The following is a 23,075-nucleotide window of genomic DNA, read 5'->3' as shown; positions in this document are numbered from 1 at the left end:
GGCGCGTGCCCGCACACTCCCCTCGTGCCCGCGCCCCATGGGCAGGCCGCTCATTTGCATGTGGAGCCGCAGCGGCCAATGGCGCGCACGGCCGGGCATGCCGGGAGCCGGGCTGGGCTGGCCGCGGCGGGCGGAGCGAGGCGGACCCGCTCGGGTGGCGGCAGCGGCGGCAGGCGGGCGGCTGGCGTGGTGGCCGGGACAGCGGCTCCTGGACCCGGGCGCCGGCGGCACGGTCGGGGCGGGCGGGCGGCTCGGCATGCGCCCCTGCGCGGAGCTGGGGCCGCAGCCCATCCAGAGGGGCACGATGAACTACCTGGTGAGTGTGGCGGCCGGCGGGGAGGGGTCCGCATGCCCTGTCTGTCTGTCTGTCTGGAGTCCGTACCCCCTCGGAGGAGACGGCCGGGTCGCGGACAGGCCCCGATGGGAGAGTTAGTGAGCGGCATTTCCTGCCGGCTCTGCGGGTCCTGGGAACCCGGCTCCGGGAGCTTAGCGGGGGCGTAACCAGGCGGGGTCCCAAGTCCTGGACCCGCCTCGCACCCGGGCCGAGCGCCTGGAGACGTGAATGGGGACCCCAGAGCCTGCGCGCTCCGCTCCGGGCGCTGGAAGGAGCCCCGGCCTGGACTCGGGCTGCCGGCCGGCAGGAAAGTTCCTGGATCCGGGAAAGTTGCTGGCGGGAGGCCCGCTCCCCCCGCCCCCCCCTCCCCCCCGCCGGCCACCGCCTTCTGGTGACCTTGGGCCTTGGACCATGGCTGCAGTTTCCGCGCTATGAGGAGGGGGCCGAGGTCCCTCAGACCGGGATTGTCCAGTAGGCTTGACGAGGAGATGGTGGAGGTCCGTCCGTCAATAGTCCGTCTGTGTGTTTGGAGTGTCCCTCCCCCAAGTTAGGGGTCGAGGTTTGGGCTGGCCAGTGCGCGGGGTCTGGGAGATGGGGGTGCCAGGAGCGCCAGGCTGGGGCCGGTTAATGATTCACCGCCGCCCGCCCCGCGCCGGATTCCGGGACGGGACAGGCGCTTCCTGGCCTTCACCTACCCTGATTGCAAACAACAACTCTGATAGCAGCCGGATCCCAGCGGTGCGACCCAGGGCTGCACTGCCACCGGGGTCCCGCCTCCGTGGCCGAGGGCACGCCGGTGGGCGCGGACTGCTTTTTGAGTGTCCCTAGCCCGGGCTTGCGGCCTCTCCTGGCAGGCTGAGGGCCTCTCCTGGCAGGCTGAGGGAGCCGGTCGGAGAAATGGATTTGCTGAGGGCCGGAGATGGGCCGGGAGAGTAGGCAGATTAGCCAGGGGAGCTGTTGGGATCCCGGATCCCAGAGTGGAGGTTGGGGCTTCATCCGCCCTGAGAACAGGGAGTTCCTTTCCCACACCCCCACCATGAGGAAGGGTCCGGGCTGCATGCAGGCCTCTGCCAGGTGGGGAGAGGTTTCTCATCGCCCAGGCTGGGGGCAGCCCTCAGCGCCCGTTTCCTTTCCCAGGCGGAGAACTGGTGTTGGGGTCAGGGAGACAGGGCTGGCAGACCTCGAAGAGCAGGTGTGTGTGTGCTGGAGGAGCAGGAGTGGGTTGGGCACAGGTGGGAGGGAGGCAACCAATTGATGTGAGGGAGACACATGGATGTCTCTCTCTCTCTCTCTCTCCCTCCCTGAGTCATTTTCTCTCTCTTCCTCACTTCTACTCTCTCTAAAAATCAATGGGACTGTGAGCCAGGAGGTCACTGTTCGATTCCTGGTCAGGGCACATGCCCGAGTTGTGGGCTTGATCCTAGTGGGGGCGTACAGGAACAGCTGAACAGTGAGTCTCTCTCATCATTGATGTTTCTATCTCCCCTCCTCTCCTCTCAAATCAACAAAATAAAAGTATATATAAATCAAATCAAATAAAAATCAATGGAAAAATATCCTTGGGTGAGGATTAAAAAAAAAGACAAAGCAAAAAGAAAACACTGGTCCCAGGAAGGGGCCACAGAGGCACAGCCCTGGGCCAGGGGACCCCACCAAGTTGGCAGCCCCAGCAGAGCATGGCAACACTCCAAAGACCACGTGGGAATTGAACCTGCAACCCAGGTATATGCTCTTGACCTGGAATTAAACCTGTGACCCTTCAGTGTGTGGGCCAACGCTCTAACCACTGAGCAACATGGACCAAGGCCCAGTGCTTTTAGGAGGTTCCACACCCTTTTCTCCCATCCCTGCCCGCTAGGAGCCCACAGCCAGGGCCGGCCAGGGGTGTGCCCAGGAGGCTTCTCGGAGGGTGAGGGACAGTGTGAGTCAGGAGTGGAGGGAGGGTGGAGGGTAGGGATCTAGCCCTCAGTTAGGGGCTGCCGGCCCTACCTCCTCCCCTCTCTAGCAAGGAGCAGGTGAAGTACGGGCCTGGCGTGAAAGGAGCACAGAGGATGGAGGGGCAGGCTCCACCTCCCATCCCATCTCCTCTGTGTGTCCTAGACAGGGGACCTCGGTCCTGTTTCTAAGTAGACTGCCACACTCTTGGTGCCATCGTGTCCCCCTCCATTCAGCTCAGGCAGAGGTGCTGCTTGGAGGGCTGCTGAGAGTTCTCCTTTAGAACTGGAGTGGGCAGAGCTCTCCGGGGTTTTATGTTTTTATTTACATATATATATGTTTATTTCAGAGAGGAAGGGAGAGGGAGAGAGAGATAGGAACATCAGTGATGACAGGGAGTCATTGCTTAGCTGTCTCCTGCACGCCCCCTACTGGGGATCAAGCCTCAACCCGGGCATGCCCTTGACTGGAATCAAACACCGGACCCTTCAGTGTGCAGGGAACCGGCTAGGGATCTCCGGGGTCTAGATGTCAAGGTGGGGAATCCAGGGCTTTGTGAGGGGTGAAATCCCTGCTGTCCCCTCCAGGCTGTCCCTCTGCCTCCGCCTTCCGTGGGAGTAGTTACCCCTACTCTGGGGCTGCCCTCGAAATAAAGGTGAGCCTCATGCTGAGCCCTCTGCTGAGAGACCTGCGGTTCCTCCACCAGGCCCAGTGACTGGGAGAGAGAGCAGCGGCTGTCAGTGTATAGGTCTAGGGTCTGCCAGCCTGGGCTGAGTCTCTGGGAGAGGTGGCACTGGTGAGGATTCTTTCTTTCTTTCTTTTAATTTTTTAAAAAAAATATGTTTCTATTCAGAGAGGAAGGGAGAGGGAGAGAGAAATAGAAACATCAATGATGAGAGAGAATCATTGATAGGCTGCCTCCTGCACGCCCCCCCCACTGGGAATCAAGCCCAAAACCCAGGCATGTGCCCTGACCGGGAATGGAACCGTGACCTCCTGGTTCACAGGTCAACACTCAACCACTGAGCCATGCCAGCTGGGGACAGTAGTGAGGATTCTAAGGGGACTGGGACCATTCCCAAGCTGCCAGCAGTTGGAATGGGCTGGAGGGTGAGGGCTGGCTGTGCCCTTATCCCACCCCATAGGCTTCTGGGTGCTGTGGCCTCAGTCCTGCCTGTTCCCACCATCCCTGGTATGTTGGGGGCTGCAGGGGCCATGCCCTGCAGCTAGGAGGGCCCTCCCCTTTTCACCTCTCCTCTGCCCAGCCTCCTGGAGATGGTACCTAGGACACCCTAGCAAAGGTGGGGGGGAAGGGCCTGCTTCCGGCCGGAGCTGGCCCCAGACACAAAGGCATCTGCTATTGCCACTGCAGCCCAGGCCGGGCGGGGCTTGTTACTGGGAGCTGCTGACAGTGGGTTTTTATCCTTCATTCTGCATGAATGTCCTCTGGCTGCTGAGTGTTAGCATGGAGCTGAGCCTCAGGCTCCAGAGGTAGGCAGGGCAGGAACCATGCTCCCCTTGGGATGGCTCACCCACATGTGTTCCCCGCTGGCAGAGCACTGAGGACCTGAACCCAGATTCTGGCCACTCGGTTATCTCTGGGAGTATTAGGGGAGTGATGCTAACGGTGCTGGTCCCAGAGTTCCACCGAGGATGTGAGCGTGGGGGTGTCTGGGAAGGGCAGAGGCCCTGCTCTCAGAGCTCGGTTGCAGCCTGGGAGCACAGGGGCAGGACAAAGGGATGGTCAGGCACTGACCAGTGGGCAGAGACTGCAGTCAGTGCACGCACGGGGCCTGTGTCCATTGGCCACGGAGACTCCGTGAGACAAGCAGACAGAATATCCCAGAAATAAACTTGGCTCACGCAGAGATGGTTCTGGGTATGAAGGGAACTAGTGTTTCCCAAGTGACTGTTGTGTGTGGGGCTCTGCACCGGGGGCTGGAGAGAGAGTGTGTGTCCGTGTGTTTGGGAGGCGGGGGACGGAGGGAGCAAAAGGCCTGTGACATGTCCGCTCCTGGCTTCCAGGAGCCTAAGCGTTACCCTAGGAACCACCAGCTCCACATGGTCACATGGCCCAGATCCGCTTCCGTAGCTCCCTGACTGTGAGCCGGGCAAGCCGAGCAACTGTTCTGTCTTCCGTTCCCCTGTCTGTAAGGTGGGGGTGATTAATTATAGCATCTCACAGGGTTAAAAGAGATGATTGACGGGTGCAAAAGAGCCCAGAATCAGCACCGGGCCCATCGTTGCTGTAGTCACCGGGAACCCATCAATCGTGTCTCTCCACTCCTCCCAGCCCCCAGGTGTGGGGGGTGGGGATACCCAGAGCACAGCTGAGGTCCCTGAGGCAGCGGGTGGAGCGTGGGGGAGACGTGAATACTCGTAGGATAGTTGCCGTTCTCGCAGACGCCTGACCACCAGCGTCCAAGGCCCAGCTGAGGGCCAACCCAGCCTGGCTGGGGTTCTCCTCTGCTTCCTCCCTCCGGGGTAAGCCAGCTCCAGAGGGCATTCCCGGCTTCCTCAGGGGGAGCCACCCGGCTCCCAGGAGGGGCCAGACACCACAGGCCAGGAGGGTTTCTGCAGGAGTCCACCCTCCTGGGCCAGGCTAGTGCTTTTGCCGGGGAGGGAGTCCAAGCTGAGGGTCACCCAGGTAGGGGGGCATGAATGGGCAATAACAAGATGTATTAGTACTTCCAGGTGGGGCAACAGTGGAGCGGGTGCCCAACAAGAGGCACAGGGTCCTTCCTGGAGGGAGGACACCAGGTCATGTTCTGGAGGAGGGAGGAGGACACAGAGAGGTTTCCTAGAGGCGGGAGTGTGGTGGCCAGAGACGCAGGGCAGGGCAGGCACAGACGGCCAGCAGTGCCTGCCAGGACTGGGATAGTGCTCTGGCAGGATGCCCCTCCCAGAGATGGCAGCGGTGCCCTCTTGTGAGCTTGGGGGTGAAGCACCTGGTCGTCCCAGAAGCAGGGGAGGCTGGAAAGGTAGGCTCTGCGGGAGCGGCTCCTTTTAGAACAAGCTGGGCAAGACGCTGGTTCCTGAGCTCTCCATGCACCCTCCCAGCTCATCCTGCAGTGTGACTGGCCCTGGCCTGCCTGCCACTCCAGGGCCACAACCCCATCCCCTCTGGCTTCTCCCCACTCCAGGACCTTGGCTCATGCTCCTCCGCTGCCTGTGTGCTCTTCCCCGGCTGGTGTCACGGTTGCCTTGTTTTCATTCTTCATGATCATCTGAAGTGTCGCCTCCTTGGGTTACCCCCTGTCCCAGCGAGTTTTTTGGTGTCAGTCTGCCCCACTGGAATGTAGGGCCCACGTGGCTAGGGACCTGGTCGAGCTAGGGCTGCTAGGCCTGTGTTGTCCCGAACAGGGACCTGAGTGCTCAGAGAGGCTGAGGGGCTTGCCTGAGGTCACCAGGTCTGGTCTGAGTTCCGCTGAGTGACAGAAGAAAGGAGGAGCCTGTTGTCAGGGGCTGCTGGGAGGTCCAGAAACCCAAAGGGGCGAGCCGTTGGCCAGCTGGAGTGCTCCGGCGCCAGCAGTGCCCAGGCTGCAGAAGGCTGGCTCTGGGGCTCTGGGCAGAGGCACCAGCTGACGCAGGCAAGGAGCTCCTGGTGCCGGGCGCCCAGTGCCACGTGCCCAGCCCAAGAGGTGCTTCCCAGCCTGGCTCCAGCCGCCCCAGCTGTACAGTTACAGCCACAGTTGAGCACCTCACTCTGAGGGCTGGGGGCTGGCCACCCTTGCACAGGAGGTCCCAGTAGCTTCCTGGGCCCTGGCGGACTGTCTCCTTTGTCCCTTCCCCTCCCCCACTGGACCTTGCCCCGAGCAGAGCCCTTCAGCCTCCCTGAGTGCCCAGCCCTGTCTGGGGACCTGGTGGAGGCCCATCTGCCAGCCTTCCCTGGGAGGTGAGGGGCCTCCAGGGGCAGTCCCCTCCGTCTGTACCCGCCTCCTCTGACTGGGCCAGAGGGGAATTTTCCTGTGACTCACTCCGCTGGCACTTCCTGTGGTCACCAGGGCAGGGGCTGGGGGGACCCAGTGGGCTGGCTCCGTATTCTGGGGTCACTGGGGGAGGGGACCGTGTGTGAGTGTGTGTGTGTGTGTGTGTGTGTGTGTGTGTGTGTGTGTGTCCCGCCCTCTGAAGGGATGTGATTCCCTGAGGCAGGCTGCAGACCATATTTGGGAAACTTACTTTTCTTAAAGGCAGCTGGCGATGGGGCCCGGAGCCCCAGTGGGCTGCAGGGCAGCCCTCACCCCCGCCGCCTCCTCCCTGGGCTCGGCCTCCGGACCTGCTTCAGCCTCCTCTGCCCTCTCCGGGCACTGTTTCCTTTTTCAGGACGTGTGTTGTTTTAACCCCAAAGCCAAGAAATGCTCATTAAATACAAATTGAAAAATTCTGAAAATCAGGAAGAGAAAACATCTCCCAGTCATCTCCAATGTCAGCATTGTTATTCTTCCCTCTCCCTGTTATTTAAGTCGGAGTGACGGTTTACGGAGGCATAACTTACACTTCCGTGCGTGTGTAACCGTGGTGATCTGTGTGGACCTTGCAGCCGTCAGCAGTTCCAGGGGCCTCTGCCCTGGCGCTCCTCTGGGTGCTGGCTGGCTCCTCCGGCTCTGCCTTCCCTGAGCTCTGGGCTGCCTTCCTCCCCTGGGTCTGCCACTCTTGGCTCCCAGTTTTCCCGCCGCTGGCCTTCTGGGAACCTGTGAGCTGCTCGAAGGAAGTGGGCTCCAGGGTCTGAGCATGCAGTCCTGGGGCCTGGAGCCCAGGCCCGCCCAGGCCGGCCCTGTGGGCACCTGGCTGACACGCAGGACGCTTCCCTAATCCTGGGTGGCAGCAGTGGAGACGGGGCTCCCAGGGGCCCTTGCTGAACCCAGATGCAGGTATGGAGTGAGGAGAGGGGCTTGGCTGAGGCCTCACCCTCACTGCCCTCTGCTCCAGGGCCCAGGCTCCCACTTCCTGTTCCTGCCCGCGGGGGTGTGGCTCTTCCTTCTGCCTGGAATTCTGCTCCTGCTTGACTCCTTGCACATGGAGTCCTGGGGAGGAGACGGGGCCCAGGTGGGAAAGGTCACACAGCTAATGGGTGGCCAGACCCAGGATTCATTCCTTAGGCAAGGGTCTGGACCAGGCTACGTGTCCTCAGGCCCAGGAGACTCAGAGAAGGGCAACCAGAGCTGAGGCCTCACTGGTGGAGCTGGAGCCCCGCTGGCCTGGTGCTGTCCTGTCCTCAGACCTGGCTTCCCCCGTGTGAGGCCTGGCCTCCGCGGCACCCTGCCGAGCTCTCTGCTGCCCTACTGGCCCTCCCTCCCCCAGGTGCCTCCTTAGCTCCTTGGAAATGACCTTGGCCCTCCAGCGGGGGTGGGGGTGGGACCTTCTGTGATATCTCTGGGCCCAGCCTGAGCCTGGCACCTGTGCAAGGGAGTAGCAGCATCAGGGGCCAAGAGCTAAAAACCCGGGGACTCCTGACCCCAGATTTTCTGCCCCTCGTCAGGTTCTGGGTCTGCCACTCAGTGTCACTAGTGCTATGGTCCGCCTGCCTCTGACCCTACCGCCTTCCCCCAGGGCCTCTCCCTGGAGCGCATGTCCTGCTCTGGGAGAGTTTCTGACTAGCGGAACCCGGAGCAGTGTTGGGTGGCTGTGCAAGTTAACAGGAGGATCACAGCGGCAAAGAGGAGGGTTGGAGAGTGCTGTCATTCCTTGTTTTGCTTTATTTTTCTCCTTTATTCCTGATGCCTATCCCATTCCTGTCCCTCTTCCAGAAGCACCCATGCTAACGTAATGTGTCTGGAATCTCCCTGGATAAGGATCTGTGAAAAATACATGAGGTTGTTTTGTAGATGTTTATGTAACATTTACAGTAAAAGGCTCCACTCTTACCTCAGGAGGGTGTGGCCAACAGGCCTCACCAGACACCTGGACACCTGCTGGCACACAGCAGAGCTGCAGATGGGTGCCGATATGCTGGCTGGCACCCTGAGCATTCTTCGGGGGGCGGTCTTGGCCATTCAGTTTTCCCCTTTGGAAAAGTCACTCCTCATATTCGGTTGGTTTTCTGTGAGTGTTCTATCTTTTTTCTTACCGATTTGTAGGAGCACCTCCAGATTCTTCCTTAATCACTCTTGTCATTTGGTGACCTGTCACCCTGTCTGGTTTTGTTTTTGTCACCTTACATTTTGTGCTTTTGGGGGTCTTTGTTTTTGAGTTTGTGTTTTTATATTTTTCCCCATCACAATGATATTCTCCCACAGTTTTTTCTTTTATTAGTTCTAGAGTTCTGCATTTCACGTTTCGGTCTCTGATTGCCCGTTATTTACAATGTGAGGCAAGTGTTCACATGGAGCTTTCCTCCTGATGTCACTGACGGTGCAGCCTCCTCTTTCCCGAGTCCTGTCCCGCCCTCCGCCCCAGCCACTCCCGGGTGTGGAGCTGTGGCAGGCGCTCTCAGCGGGAAGGAGAGTGCCTCGGTGTTCTGTTTTTCAGAATTAATCTGCCTATTTGTAGACCTGTTTCCCTCCCTTTAATTCTAGGAGAATTCTTTTTCTTTGGTTAGATGCCTCAACAAAAAAAGTTTCTGTTGGCACTGTGATTGTAATCAGAATTCACTAAGTAGGCTTGGGCTGATTGGCTTTTTATACGCTTAGTCATCGTGAACTTGGTATACGTTTCCCTTCACTCACGGTTGTCCTTGAGCCCTTTGACAGAATGTAAACATTTCTGCCTCTGAGGCCTCCTGCAGGCTTTGCTTGATCAATTCCTGGATAGCGTGTAGCTTTTGTTGTTATCCTGTGAAATCTCTTCTTTGACTTCCCATTCTCATCAGTTACAGAGTCTTCTAGTGTGTGGGCATTTTCGTATCGATGATGATGACGGTTTGTTTTTTTCCTCTTGGCTGATTGCACTGGTGGGGCGGCAGGACTGTGCAGGGAGGGTGAACATCCCGTTTTCTTCCCAGAACACGTGGCCATCATTGTCACTATCACTGCTCCCCCGGCGTTGGGGAAGGTTGCAGGATGACTTTGGGAGCGGTTTTTAATGGAGTCTGAGTGCCATCCCTGGCGGGTAGGCGGTGGCTGCGGTTGAGAGAGGATTTTGAGGTGCTATCCAGGCCCATTTGGAAAAAAAGTGCCGAGATCAGCTGGGCCTTTCTGCTGGGGTCCACGGGGTCCCAGGCACCGGGATTGTGCCACACTTTACCCAGTTCCCTTCCCAGGGCCAACCGCAGGCGTGGCCCTGACCTGGAGAGGCGTGGGTGGTGGGCGGGCCACTGAGCCCTCCACGCACGGCCTCATGCCCTGCGTCCTCTCTCCCCAGAATGTGCTGGCCAAAGCCCTCTATGACAACGTGGCCGAGTCCCCCGACGAGCTCTCCTTCCGCAAGGGCGACATCATGACGGTGCTGGAGCGCGACACCCAGGGCCTGGACGGCTGGTGGCTCTGCTCGCTGCACGGGCGCCAGGGCATCGTGCCGGGGAACCGCCTCAAGATCCTGGTGGGCATGCACGACAAGAAGCCCGCCGGGCCCGGCCCCGGCCCCCCGGCCCCCCCGACCCCGCCCCAGCCCGGCCCGCACAACCCGGCCGCCCAGTACACGCCGATGCTGCCCGCCACGTACCCCCCGCAGTCCGACAGCATCTACCTGGTGCCCACCCCCAGCAAGACCCAGCAGGGGCTCTACCAGGCCCCTGGGCCCAGCCCGCAGTTCCAGTCTCCCCCGGCCAAGCAGACGTCCGCCTTCTCCAAGCAGATGCCCCATCACCCGTTCCCCAGCCCAGCCCCAGACCTTTACCAGGTGCCTCCAGGGCCTGGCAGCTCCGCCCAGGACATTTACCAGGTGCCGCCTTCTGCCGGGATGGGGCTGGACATCTACCAGGTTCCCCCATCCATGGACGCACGCAGCTGGGAGGGGACAAAGCCACCGCCGAAGGTAAGGCCACCCTGGCATGGCTGGGCAGCCCCCCTCCCCCCCGGTGGGTTTCTGGGCATAGCAGGGCACAGCTGCTAAACACCCTTGGGTTCTCCGGGGCTCCGGCAGTGGCCGTGCATTTGGTCTGGGGCCAGGTGGGCGGTGATGGTTTGGGAAATGTGGTCATTCTGCTGCTGCTGATGGGTGTGGACAGGATGGGGCCAGCCCAGAGAGGAGAGAGCTGAGCTGGCCTTGACCATGAGGTGTACGTCAGACAAACGCCAGCGGAGGACGAAGCCTGCCGGAGGCCTGGAGGTGTGGGAAAGTCTCTGTATTCTGGGTTTGCAGTTAAGGCTTGGCTGGCGATGCCGGAGCAGCAGGCTGGGGACAGGCTCCCAGGGGCCTGATGCCACCTAAGACCCAGATGCTTTCCTGAAGACAGAGGGTGTTGAGTGGACGTGACTCCGCTCAGCCCTTATTCTAGTTAAGTCATTCTGCCCAGAGAGTGGAGGGTACGGGAGGATTGAGGGGCCCAGGCAGGGACAGGGGACCCAGGAAAGGGAAGGAGGGTTGGGAGAGTAGGGTGGCACTTGAAGGGGAGAAATCCAGCGTGGAGTGCAGCGCAGCAATCGGGGGAGTGTGGCTGAAACCCCAAAAGAATGGACTGAACAAAAGGAGAGGTGTTTTTCCTCACTCACCTCAGTTTGGAAATGAGCACTGCAGCTCTGTGCCTGTCAGGGGCCGTGGCTCCTTCCATCCTGTTGCTCTGACATTGTCGGTGTAGGGCGTGCTCATGGGCCAGGGAAGTTGCCTTGTGAGCTCTAACCAGCATGGCTACCTCCTGGCGAGCAGGAAAGGAAGAAGGGACATAGGGAGAGGCCAGCTGTCTCCTTGCGCCTGGAGGTTCTGGGCGGGGGTGTCAGGCCCTTGGTGTCAGTGAGCACATCTGGCCGTCCCTGCCTCCATAGCTGCCCTTCTCTTTGGGGGCAAGTTAGTGGGCCTGCAGGCACCTGCAGGTGACCTGTTTGTAACTGCTGCACAGCGGGGAGAGCATTGCCAATGGGATTGCCAGCGCAGGGTCGTCCTGAGAGAGAGTCTGTTTCAAGCCTCTTGTGAGCTGTTGCCAGTGGGATGTTGGGCCAGGGGACAAGGCCCACCCCCTCCCCGGTCTGTCTCCTGAAGGGAGGGGAGGCCAAGCCCCACTGGCTGCTTTGGGCTGAGTCAGGAACAACGTTTTCTCACCTTTGGCCTCTGTCTTCTCATGCACACATCCCTTTGAGAATCAGGGAGTGGAGTTTCCTGAGGCCTGGAAACGGACTTGGGGGACAAAGTGGCCACACCCAGCTCTCCTGTCTCCTCCCTGGTTGTTCACTCTTGGCAGCTCACCCAGGAGGACCCTGAGAAACTGGTGCCTTCACAGCCTACCCAGCTCCAGCTCCCCAGCTTGTCCCTCCTCAGAGAGACCACAGCGGGTGTGTGACTCAGAGGCCCTGGTGGGAGAGGATGGGCAGTGGGCACAGCCGCCGGGCTCTGCTGGGTCAGCTCCCCTGGCCCAGGGCCGTCTGTGTTTGCAGAGGTAGCAGCCGAGCAGACACTCACTCCACAGCACTGAGCCTCCGTCCTCAGAGCCAGCCCAGGGGGCGGTGGAGACTTGTCCCCGCCCACAGGATGGAGCTTAGCAGCCAGGACACCTTCCTGGAGGTCATTGGCTGGCTGGCAGAAGGTGTCCAATGACACCGGCTACCAGGGAACCCTGGGTCACTGGCTCCCACTTCCTGGTCCTTCAGCTCTCCGGCCAGAGGTGGGCGGTGCTGGGCTGGGTGGCCTGGAATAGGCAGCTCCCAGGTAGCTTTAGGAGGAAGTAGCAGCAGGAAGCAGTTCCTAGCTGGTGAGCCTTGGAGCAGGGCCTGGTTCATCCTGCCACGCACGCGCGTGCCCTCTCTCTCTCTCTCTCTCTCTTTCTCTCTTTCTCTCTTTCTCTCCTTCTCTCCCCCCCAACCCCCCTCTCCCTCTCTCTCTCCACACACACACACCCCCCAGGGAGGCATGCCTTTCCCCTCCCCTCTCCCTTCCCTCGCCTTTGCAGGAGGCCTGCCCTGGAGCACCTGTGAGCAGGCAGCAGGAGTGGGCCAGGCAGCAGCAGTGAGGCCGGGTGCTGGTCACGGGCTGTGTCCCTCCTCTTGGAGAGACTTGTGCTCAGTCTGCGTCTGGGCTCACGAGGCTGCGGCCCAGTGGCCCTCCCCAAGAAACCTCATTGCTCCTGACCTGGGCAGCCTGATTACATCTGCTTTTATTTTATGATCATGAGAGTGAAGCTTGTTTGTCATAAAAAATGGGAAATGTATGAAAAAGTCTAGACAGGAGATGCCCCAGTCAAGGTAATCACTGGGAGGTTTGGGCATGTTTTGTCTAAGACTAAGGTGACCAGACATCCCGCTTTTGGCGGGACAGTCCCGATTTTTAACCACTTGTCCCGCGTCCCGCGGCATTTTTAAAAAGTCCCGATTTTTGGAAAGAATCTTTTAAACCTTTTGGACTTTTTTAAAACGCTGTGGGATGCGGGACAAATAGTTAAAAATCAGAACTGTAGCCGAAGCTGGTTTGGCTCAGTAGTGGAGCGTCGGTCTGCGGACTGAAGGGTCCCAGGTTCGATTCTGGTCAAGGGCACGTGTATTAGTTGGGGGCACATCCCCAGAAGGGGGTGTGCAGGAGGCGGCTGACCGATGTTTCTCTCATCGATGTTTCTAGCTCTCTGTCTCTCTCCCTTCCTCTCTGTAAAAAAATCAATAAAATATATTAAAAAATAAAAAATCGGAACTGTCCCACCAAAAGCGGGACATCTGGTCACCTTAGACTAGATTCTATACATCTCTCACAGATTTGTACACATATTTTTGCATTTTGAGGTAGTAAATCTAATATCAGATAGATATCAGAGCATTTTGTTGAGTCCCTAAACATGATGGCAACTACTGCCCTGGATTTGCTCTGTTGCCCCCCGTGGGTGGGCTCCAGGCAGTTTCTGATGACACTGTCTCTGACACACAGCCAGGCGTGGACATCTTGGTGCGTGCACATTTGTGCCCACATCGTAGGGTTGTGCTTTCCTAAGCCTCGTCCCCCCCCTCACAAGTCTGGGAAACGGGCTCCTGGTCCCCGGGAGAGGCTGGCTGGGCCGCGGAGGAACCCTGCCAGGACTTTGGTTGGGGACTGAGTGGCTTGAGAGGGGTCAGGGCCACCCCAGGTGTCAGGCCATTTGGGCAGGGGCGTGGCTGTGGGAGGCGGAGGCAGAAGTAGATAGGGCCCTCTGGGGAGGGGTGTTGTTGTGAGGTCACTCTCGGGGGAGTGCCTCTGGGTCAGGGCCGCAGCTGTGCCTGAGGGAACAGCTGTGGCTCTGGGTCAGGGACTGGGAGACACAGCTGAGCTCAGCTCTGTTCCTTGTGGGAGCTCCATCTCCCCAGGCTCCTGGTGCCGGGCCGTGGGGGTGCCAGAAGCAGGGGACCCACGCTGGGCTTGTCCTCACTCCCGATGAGAGGTGAGATGGCCATTTGCTCCATCCCACACGTTCCAGGATGGCTCCATTTCTCAGAGGAGGAAACCCAGCTTCCAGAGGCAGGTGGAGGGGGAAGGGGGGTACCAGGCCAGTCAGCAGACGGGAGAGACTGGCAGATGAGCTGCCTTGAGGTGGTCAGAGCCCTGGGCAGGTGGACCGTCCCATCTCACTGGGTCTTGGAAGCTGTTAGTGTCAGGCCTTGCTCCTGCCCTGCAGATGCCCTGCCTGCCCTGCCCTGCCCAGCTGTCTTGTCTGTGGGTGTGCATCTGGCAGTGGGTACGCATGTCTGTCTTGCACTGATGAGATGTGCGTGAGAGCACGTGGTCTCGGGTTGGGGTCTGTGTGTTCGCCCAGACTCAGGCTGTCCCCACCCCGGGGGCCTCGGTCCTGCTGACGGGGCCCAGGTGCAGAGCAGGCGGCCTGCAATGAGGTGGCTCCGCCACTCTCTGGAGCGCCCGTTTCCCTAATGAGCTTTTCCCCCTGGCGGCTGCCTCACTATTTTTTTCTACCAGAAAAACGTAAGCTGGCCAGTATGGCTGCTTACTGTCACCAGCTCAGCCGCAGGCGTGGCAGGCTGCCCGGGGCTTGGGTCCGGTCCCCGGAGCCCTCCTGCCTGCGCTGCCTGCCTGTGTCATCTGCGAGGCACTGGGGAGGGGGCGAGGCGCACACCCCTCTGCCTTTTGGAGGCCAGCAGGGCCTCGAGACACTCGGGCTTCGCCTCCAGGCCCCGCCAACCTGCCACGTCCCGCCAGCTCCCGCCCGCCGCCCGCCTGTCCTGCCGTTGGCAGGTTCCAGTGTCTAAAAATAGCCCTGGAGGAGTCTCAAGTCTGGGGCTCCAGGAGGGAGATGAATCTGGGGAGGGCTGCCAGCTCCACTTCCAGACACGCCGGGGCGGGGGGCGGGGGGCGGGAAACCCCATGGAGGGAGGCACGCCCCACAGCCAAGGGAGCCCGCCCGGGCGCCCAGGAGGGAGGCGGGCAAGGGTGTGCGTGAGCAGGAGGCTCTGCCAGGCCCGGGGCCCAGGAGAGGAGTGCTGGTGCCTGCACATCTGGGGGAGACGCTGCTCTGCTGGCGGCTGCCCACGCGTGAGGGCTGGCACAGCATGGACACAGGATTCCGGGGCCCTGGGCCTGAGGGCTGGCCCTGCCTCAGCTCACTGCCCCCGGAGGCGGGGGGAGGGCCCGAGCCAACCCCAGCCCAGACGTCCCCTTTGATTCGGGAACAAAGGGCCTCTCTGTCAGGAGAAGATTAGGGCCAGAGCCTTGGGGAGGCGTGCCCTGAACTGGCCTGGGAGGTCTGCCAGCCTGTCCCTCAGGCCGACCCTCCCACACAGCTGACCCTCCCACGGCCAGGGTGCCTGTGGGAAGAAGGCTGGGTGCCCGGCACTGCCTGCCAGGCCCGGCGCCGACATGAAGGGCTGTGGGCGGCCTGCGGCTCCGGACCCAGGGCCCAGAGCCGCGCCCCGGGTTGGGGAAGGGGCTGGCCGCCTCTCTGGGCCGATGGTACCTGCTCCGGTGAGTGGTGGTCTCGGGCCACGTGGGTGGAGGGTGGGAGTCTTGGTTCTAGTCTTGGCTACTCTCACGCCATCTGCGTGAGAACTGGCGCTGAGGTCTGGGGGTCCCCACCGGGCTTGTCCTCAGGAGTCTCCCCAAGATGTCTGTGGGGAGAACAGAGGGGGGGGCTGCTTGCTGCTCTGCCAGGCCGCCACCCCCTGTGGGCCCAGCCCAGCACCACATGTCCACTGGTCCGGGATCCGAACGGCGGCTCCTGGGTGCTGAGTCAGGACAACCCCTCGTGGGCAGACTTCCCTAGGAGCGTGCAACTGAGGAGTGTCGGGAGGCAGAGGCACCCACTTGCGGGCGGCCCCTCCTCCCCCAGCCCATAGGCGCCCTCTTCTGAAACCTGGTCTCCCGGCACAGACGTCGTTGAAGAAAGGGCAGAAATGCCCTCGCCTCCGAGTGGCCTCGGAGCCCACTCTGTGTGTCTCAGCCGCCTCCCAGGGAGTGGAGTCTCCCCGAGGGCCCGAGCATGGGCCCCGGAGCCTGGCTTCCGGGGCTGTGGTGACAGTGGGCCGTCTGCCCTAGGTGGTGGTGCCCACCCGCGTGGGGCAGGGCTACGTGTTCGAGGCCTCGCAGCCAGAGCAGGAGGAGTACGACATCCCGCGCCACCTGCTGGGCCCGGCGCCCCAGGACATCTACGACGTGCCCCCCGTGCGAGGGCTCCCCGGCCAGCACAGCCAGGAGGTATGTGCCCGCCGGCCGGGGGGGGGGCTCGGCTGGCCCTGCTGAGGGCGGAGGGCGCTCCCCGCCCCTCAGGAGGCCCTGGCACCTGCATTACTGCACCTTTTCTGCCCCAGGTGTATGACACCCCTCCCATGGCTGTCAAGGGTCCCAATGGCTGGGACCCGTCCGGGCTGGACGTGTACGACGTGCCCCCCAGCGTGGAGAAGAGCCTGCCGCCGCCCAGCCGCCACGCGGTGAGCAGTCGGGTGCTGCCTGAGCTCGGGCCTGGGTGTGACCGAGTGTGCGCCGGGCTGGGGGCTCCCGACCCCAGCTTTGCCCTCACTCACTCGCTCTGTATGGGCTCCCGAGCCTCAGCGTCTGGGGCTGTAAAAGGGCCACATGGAGGGCCTTCGTGGCGTGTGAGAGGAACACACGGGGTATCAGTAAGCCGACCACAGAGCCTGTCATCCAAACCCAGCCCTTCTGAGAGCAGAGGGGGTCCAATAGTAATGAGGGGGCATCGGGCACAAGCCAAGGCGTTGTCACCCTGACTGTAACACAGGTAGCCCAGCCAACCACCTGCCAGAGCAGGGAATACACAAGTGGTGGCGGTGGTGGTCGTGGTGGTGGTAATGGTGGTGGTAATGGCAGTGGTGGTTGTGGTAGTGTGGTGGTGATGGTGATTGCAGTGGTGGTGTGGTAGTGGCAGTGATGGTGATGGTGATAGTGGTGGTGATGGCGGTGGTGGTGATGGCGGTGGTGGTGGTAATGAATGGTGATGGTGATGGGATGGTGGTAGTGGTGGCAGTGATGGTGGTGGTGATGGCGGTGGTGGTAGTGAATGATGATGGTGATGGTGATAGTGAAGGTGATGGGTGGCAGTGGTGGTGATGGCGGTGGTGATGGGATGGTAGTAGTAATGGTGGCAGTGGTGATGGTGGTGGTGGTGATGGTGATTGTGGTGATGGTGGTAGTGGATGGTGATGGTGATGATGGTGGTGGTGATAGGATGGTGGTAGTGGTGGCGATTGTGGTGGTGATGGCAGTGGTGGTGGTGATGGTGGTAGTGGATGGTGATGGTGATGGTGGTAGTGGCAATGGTGGTGATGGTGATGGTGGTGATGGCGGTGGTGATGGGATGGTGGTAGTGGTGGCGATTATGGTGGTGATGGCAGTGGTGGTGGTGATGGTGGTAGTGGATGGTGGTGGTGATGGTGGTGATGGGATGGTGGTAGTGGTGGAGATTGTGGTGGTGATGGCAGTGGTGGTGGTGATGGTGGTAGTGGATGGTGATGGTGATGGTGGTAGTGGATGGTGATGGTGATGGTGGTGATGGTGATGGTGAAGGTGATGTTGGTGGTGGTGGTGGTGATAGGTGTGATAACTGATATTCCACGGAGTGTTTGGAGTTACACAGTGAATTGACTTACATAACCCTCACAACCATTTTCGAGGAGAGCGGTCACCTGCCTTAGGTCACACAGCGGAGCTGGGATGTTGGGCTCAGGTCCGGCCCCGGCGTTGGGCTCTCAGCCACTCCCGTGGGGATGGATGGCGGTGACTGTGCCGGCTGTGGCTGGGCCCCCCCTCGGCCGCCTTGACCGCCCTTTGGCCCCTCAGGTGTACGACGTGCCCCCGTCCGTGAGCAAGGACGTCCCCGACGGCCCCCCGCTGCGCGAGGAGACCTACGACGTGCCCCCCGCCTTCGCCAAGGCCCGCCACCCGCTGGTCCTGGCCGCGCCCCCGGACGCGCCGCCGGCCGAGGACGTGTATGACGTGCCGGCCCCCGCCCCCGACATCTACGACGTGCCCCCCGGCCTGCGGCGGCCCGGCCCCGGCGCCCTGTACGACCTGCCCCGGGAGCGGGCGCCCCCTCCCGAGGCGGCCGACGGCGGCGGGGCCGGCGAGGGCGTGTACGTGGTGCCCCCCGCCGCCGAGCGGGAGGCCCCCGCGGACGCCAAGCGCCTGTCGGCCTCCAGCACGGGCAGCACCCGCAGCAGCCAGTCGGCCTCCTCCCTGGAGGCCCCGGCGCCCGGCCGCGAGCCGCTGGAGCTGGAGGTGGCCGTGGAGGCCCTGACCCGGCTGCAGCAGGGCGTGAGCGCCACCGTCACCCGCCTCCTGGACGTGGCGGGCAGCGCCGGCCGGTGCGGGGCCCGGCGCGGCGCGGCGGAGCCCCCGGAGCCCCCGGCGCAGGACCTGCGGGCCGCCCTGGCCGCGGCCCAGGGCGCCGTCCACGAGCTGCTGGAGTTCGCCCGCGGCGCCGTGGGCAACTCCGCCCACACGTCCGACCGCTCGCTGAACGCCAAGCTGAGCCGGCAGCTGCAGAAGATGGAGGACGTGTACCAGACGTTGGTGGCCCACGGTCAGACCTTTGACGGCGGCCGCGGCGGCCCCGGGGCCACCCCGGAGGACCTGGACCGCCTGGTGGCCTGCTCGCGGGCGGTGCCCGAGGACGCCAAGCAGCTGGCTTCCTTCCTGCACGGCAACGCCTCGCTGCTCTTCAGACGGACCAAGGCCCCCGCCTCCGGGCCCGAGGCGGGCGGCTCCCTGCACCCCAACCCCGCCGACAAGGCCAGCAGCATCCAGTCCCGGCCCCTGCCCTCGCCCCCCAAGTTCACCTCCCAGGACTCGCCGGACGGGCAGTACGAGAACAGCGAGGGCGGCTGGATGGAAGACTACGACTACGTCCACCTGCAGGTGGGTGCCCGCCGCGCCCTGGCTCCCTGCGCGCTCCGAGCTCTGAGCGCTCCGCCCCTGGCGTGGGACCCTCATCACCCACGGAGGGCCCGTGTGGCCAAAGGAGGGTTTGGCCGAGGAGGGCCTCGGTGGGTCCCTGGTCCTCCTCTCACTGTGAGCCTCCAGGCCAGAGGCCCCCCAAAGCCCATTCCTCACCCCACCCCCGGCCTTCGGGCCAGCGCATCCTGGTCATCACGGCCGCGGCCGAGCAGGGCAGAGGTGGCTGTGCCGTTTGGGGAGATGGGTCCTGAAATATTAGCCAAGACAGAGATGCTTCCAGGCACGGGGGAGCAAGCAAGGTGACGGGAAGGCGGTTCTCTGAGCAGAGACCGGGGTGCCGGCCAGGTGGTCTCAGCGTTCCAGGCTGAGATCTGAGGGGGGGTCAGGGCTCGGGGGTCAGGGACAGGTGGGCAGGCTCTGTATGCCTAGAGCACGGATGTGACCTCTGGCACTGGAACGAGGGCAGGGAGGCTGGCCTAGGCCACATGGAGTATGCCCGCCCCTTCCTGTGCTGGGAAGCTGGAGGAGGCCCCGGAGGGCTGCTTCCTCTGGGCCTGGTGGCCTCCGTGCCAGCCTGATGCAGTGTGCAGCGCCACCTGGTGGCCACTCTTCTCACTGCGCCCCCTCCTGGTCTGTGAGGTCCTGGCTCAGCCGGTCCTTGTCTCCCCTCCAGGGGAAGGAAGAGTTTGAGAAGACTCAGAAGGAGCTGCTGGAAAAGGGCAACATCATGCGGCAGGGGAAGGGCCAGCTGGAGCTGCAGCAGGTGAGGACGCGGGACACCCACTGCGTCAGCAAAAGCTTCTTACCCGTCGGAAGCCAGCCTGTGGAGCTGAGCCCCAGGCCCTCCCAGCAGCCCCCCTCCACTGCACCTGCCCCATGCGTTTGCTGGGTTCGCACTGGCAGAGGCAGGTGATATGTTAGAGTGACCACACTGTGAGAAACGTGTGAGAAAGCAGGAAGGAGAAACCGGTTACCCAGAGGAGTGTGTAACGGAGCACTTTGTGAACAGTTACATCTGCTTTTATCTCACGCGGTTTTCCATGGCATTAAACCGTCCTCAGGTTATTTTAAAAAATATATATTTTATTGATTTTTTTACAGAGATGAAGAGAGAGGGATAGAGAGTTAGAAACATCAATGAGAGAGAATCATCAATCAGCTGCCTCTTGCACACCCCCTACTGGGGGTGTGCCCACAACCAAGGTACATGCCCTTGATGGGAATCGAACCTGGGACCTTTCAGTCCGAAGGCCGACACTATGTCCACTGAGCCAAAGCGGTTCTGGCCTCACACTATTTTTAAAGGTCATAGAGCATTATTGTTGAGCATTTATATTGTACCCAGTTTTCTTTATAAATAATTTATCTGCAAATGTAGAATCTCTTTCATATTTTGGACCACTTGAAACAGTTTATAAAAACTAAGGGAGTTTTATTCTGATTATGAAGATAATAAAAATTAAAACACAGACTAGCACAAAATATACACAGAAATATCACCCATAAGGTTCTCTGCTTGGTGTGCATTAAGTCTTTTTATGTTGTGTAAAGAAGAACATTATTTTTTTTTTTACTTTCATTTTGGAATATTTATAAATTCACAGGGAGTTACAGAGAGAGTACCCATCACTTAGTTTCCCCACGATTATGTTCTGATTAGAGAGCAGCACCCAGACAAGAGTGCTGTCCCTCGTCCTCACCGCCACTCTGCTCTCCATGTCTCTCCTTGTGTCATTTTATTTTATTTTTAAAAAATATATTTTATTGATTTTTCTACAGAGAGGAAGGGAGAGAGAGAGAGAGCCAGAAATGTCGATGAGAGAGAAACATCGACCAGCCGCCTCTTGCACACCCCCCACTGGGGATGCACCCGCAACCAAGGTACATGCCCTTGACCGGAGTCGAACCCGGGACCTTTCAGTCGGCGGACCGACGCTCTACCACTGAGCCAAACAGGTTTTGGCTCCTTGTGCCATTTTTAAAGACGTTAGGGGAAGTGGAGTCATAAATGAGGTGGTGAAAGGTATTTGGAGGCTCTGCCAATAGGATCGGAGGCCCGTGCCCGCCGCTGCTGCTGAGCCCAAGCGCCACCCCTTCGAGCCGCGTGCCCTGTGGTGCAGCCCGTCTCACTCTGCCTTCCCTCCCCGCAGCTGAAGCAGTTCGAGCGGCTGGAGCAGGAGGTGTCCCGGCCCATCGACCACGACCTGGCCAACTGGACGGCGGCCCAGGCCCTGGCCCCGGGGCGGCCGGGCAGCCTGGGGGCCTCGGACCGGCAGCTGCTGCTCTTCTACCTGGAGCAGTGCGAGGCCAACCTGACCACGCTCACCAACGCCGTGGACGCCTTCTTCTCCGCCGTGGCCACCAACCAGCCGCCCAAGATCTTCGTGGCGCACAGCAAGTTCGTCATCCTCAGCGCCCACAAGCTGGTGTTCATCGGGGACACGCTGTCGCGGCAGGCCAAGGCGGCCGACGTGCGCAGCCAGGTGACCCACTACAGCAACCTGCTGTGCGACCTGCTGCGCGGCATCGTGGCCACCACCAAGGCCGCCGCCCTGCAGTACCCGTCGCCCGCCGCCGCCCAGGACATGGTGGACAGGGTCAAGGAGCTGGGCCACAGCACCCAGCAGTTCCGCCGGGTCCTGGGCCAGCTGGCCGCTGCCTGAGGACGCCGACCTGAGGGAGGAGGGCCGTGACGGCCCGCGCTGCCCCGGGCACCGCCCCGAGAGCCTCGGCGCTGCAGGCCTGGGCACAGGCGCCCCCAGCTCCCCCAGGCCCGGCCGGCGCCAAGCCCGTCAGGGATTGTACATATTTATGACGGGGCAGGTGCGGGCTCAGGAGCCCGGGCCGAGCCAGGCCCCCAGAGCCCGGGCCAGGGAGCAGGCTGGGGGTCCTCCCTGAGGGCACCGCAGGCCCGGGGAGGCCCCAGCTCCGGGCAGCCAGGCCACAGCGTGCAGGCCCCGTGGCCCGCACGGCCTTGGCGACCCCTGGGGGGCTGACCTCAGCCCCAGGAGGGTGCTACGTCTCCCCCAGGGGTCAGTGCCACTGAGATGTGCTCCTCAGCACCAAGAGAAACGCCTAAAAAACTATTTTTCATTATTGATTTTCCAATCATTTGACTAACGGTCTACATTTAAATAAAATTTTAAAAGTGACAAGCAGCCTCCTGAGGCGGGCGGGGCAGGGGGACCCTTGGTGGGAAGGCGGGGTGCTCACTGGATGCCCAGGGTCAGAGTGGTGGGTGAGGGGACCTGTGGTGAGAGTGCGGGCGCCCTGGGAGGGGGCGGGGGAGGGGGCCAGCAGGAGAGCAGGACACCACGGCCATGGGAAGCAGGGCTGGGCCATGGAGATAAGGCAGGGTTCCCCGCAGGGGGGGCCAGGTTTGCTAACAGATGCAAGACTTTGGGAGTTGGGGTGCGTCCAGCCTGAAGTCTGGGCTGGGAGGCAGATGTCTAGTCTGGTTCGAAGGTTCTGAGAATTGGGCCTGCCCTGCCTAGGCCACATCTCTCCTGGCTGTTTGTTTAAGTATGTTTTTACTAATTTCAGAGAGGAAGGGAGAGGGAGAGAGAGAAAATCAGTGATGAGAGAGAATCATCGACTCGCTGCCTCCTGCACACCCCCTATTGGACGTGGAGTCTGCAACCCGGTGCATAGGTCAGTGCTCAACCACTGAGCTACACCGGCCGGCACCAGCTGGTTCTCTGATGCAGTGTTTCCCAACCTTCTCTCATGATGAGAATCACCTGGTGGAGTTGTTAAAACACAGATTCCTGAATCCCAGCTAAGAAGTGCTAAACTAGGATTTTTGGGAACATATAGGTAAAATTGTATACTTAACTAGTGCTCTAAGACAGATTTTATATACAGAGCACTAAGTTAGGTATGCAATTTTACCTATATGTTCTCAAAAATCCTAGTTTAGCACTTCTTAGCTGGGATTCAGGAATCTGTGTTTTAACAACTCCACCAGGTGATTCTCATCATGAGAGAAGGTTGGGAAACACTGCTCTGATGGGACAGAAGCAGCCGGGAAAGGGCAGCAGTCCCCTCATTAACCCCTCCAGTGGCTCTCGTAGGCCTGGGAGAGAGAGCCAGGGGGCAGCCCCGGGCGGGGGGAGGGGGTTCCAGGAGCCACAGGTGTGGGGCCAGCAGCAGGCCATCCTCCGGATGCCACCCCCCGGCCCCAGGCCAGGCCGTGCACTGAGCAGGGGGCGGATGGTGAGCACCCCGCAGCCCGGGTGGGAGCTGGGGCCGAGGTCCCCTTCGTCTGCCTGTGCTCTTCCTGCCACTCTCCGGGGAGGTGGCGAAGGGGGGCCCTCCCTGGACCCCCTGCAGCAGGGGGAGTGAAGGCCCGAGTTCAGGAGCAGAGAGGCCTTCGGGCCCTGACACAAGAGACAGACGCCATAGG

General features: G+C 61.1%; 1 protein-coding gene across 3 annotated transcripts in view; it reads left to right on the top strand.

The window, feature by feature from the left end:
• Positions 1 to 21,825, top strand: part of BCAR1 (BCAR1 scaffold protein, Cas family member) — a 35,131-nt gene extending 13,306 nt beyond the window's left edge. Inside the window, exons 1-7 of one of the 3 annotated variants that reach the window (XM_084906701.1) lie at positions 140 to 316; positions 9,569 to 10,180; positions 15,797 to 15,955; positions 16,069 to 16,188; positions 17,555 to 18,631; positions 19,344 to 19,433; positions 20,821 to 21,825. In XM_084906701.1, coding sequence (XP_084762827.1) covers positions 257 to 316; positions 9,569 to 10,180; positions 15,797 to 15,955; positions 16,069 to 16,188; positions 17,555 to 18,631; positions 19,344 to 19,433; positions 20,821 to 21,333 — 2,631 coding nt within the window. In that variant the 5' untranslated portion in view covers positions 140 to 256 and the 3' untranslated portion in view covers positions 21,334 to 21,825. Of the gene's footprint in view, positions 1 to 139; positions 317 to 9,568; positions 10,181 to 15,796; positions 15,956 to 16,068; positions 16,189 to 17,554; positions 18,632 to 19,343; positions 19,434 to 20,820 lie in introns of those variants that run through there. The other 2 variants (XM_084906702.1, XM_084906703.1) reach the window with 2 other exon arrangements.
• The last annotated feature ends 1,250 nt before the right edge of the window (positions 21,826 to 23,075 follow it).

Source organism: Pipistrellus hanaki, assembly GCF_964339955.1.
Source record: "Pipistrellus hanaki genome assembly, chromosome: 15".
Classification (NCBI taxonomy): domain Eukaryota; kingdom Metazoa; phylum Chordata; class Mammalia; order Chiroptera; family Vespertilionidae; genus Pipistrellus; species Pipistrellus hanaki.
Note: the sequence above shows the minus strand (reverse complement) of the source record. Positions and strands in the feature narration are given on the sequence as shown.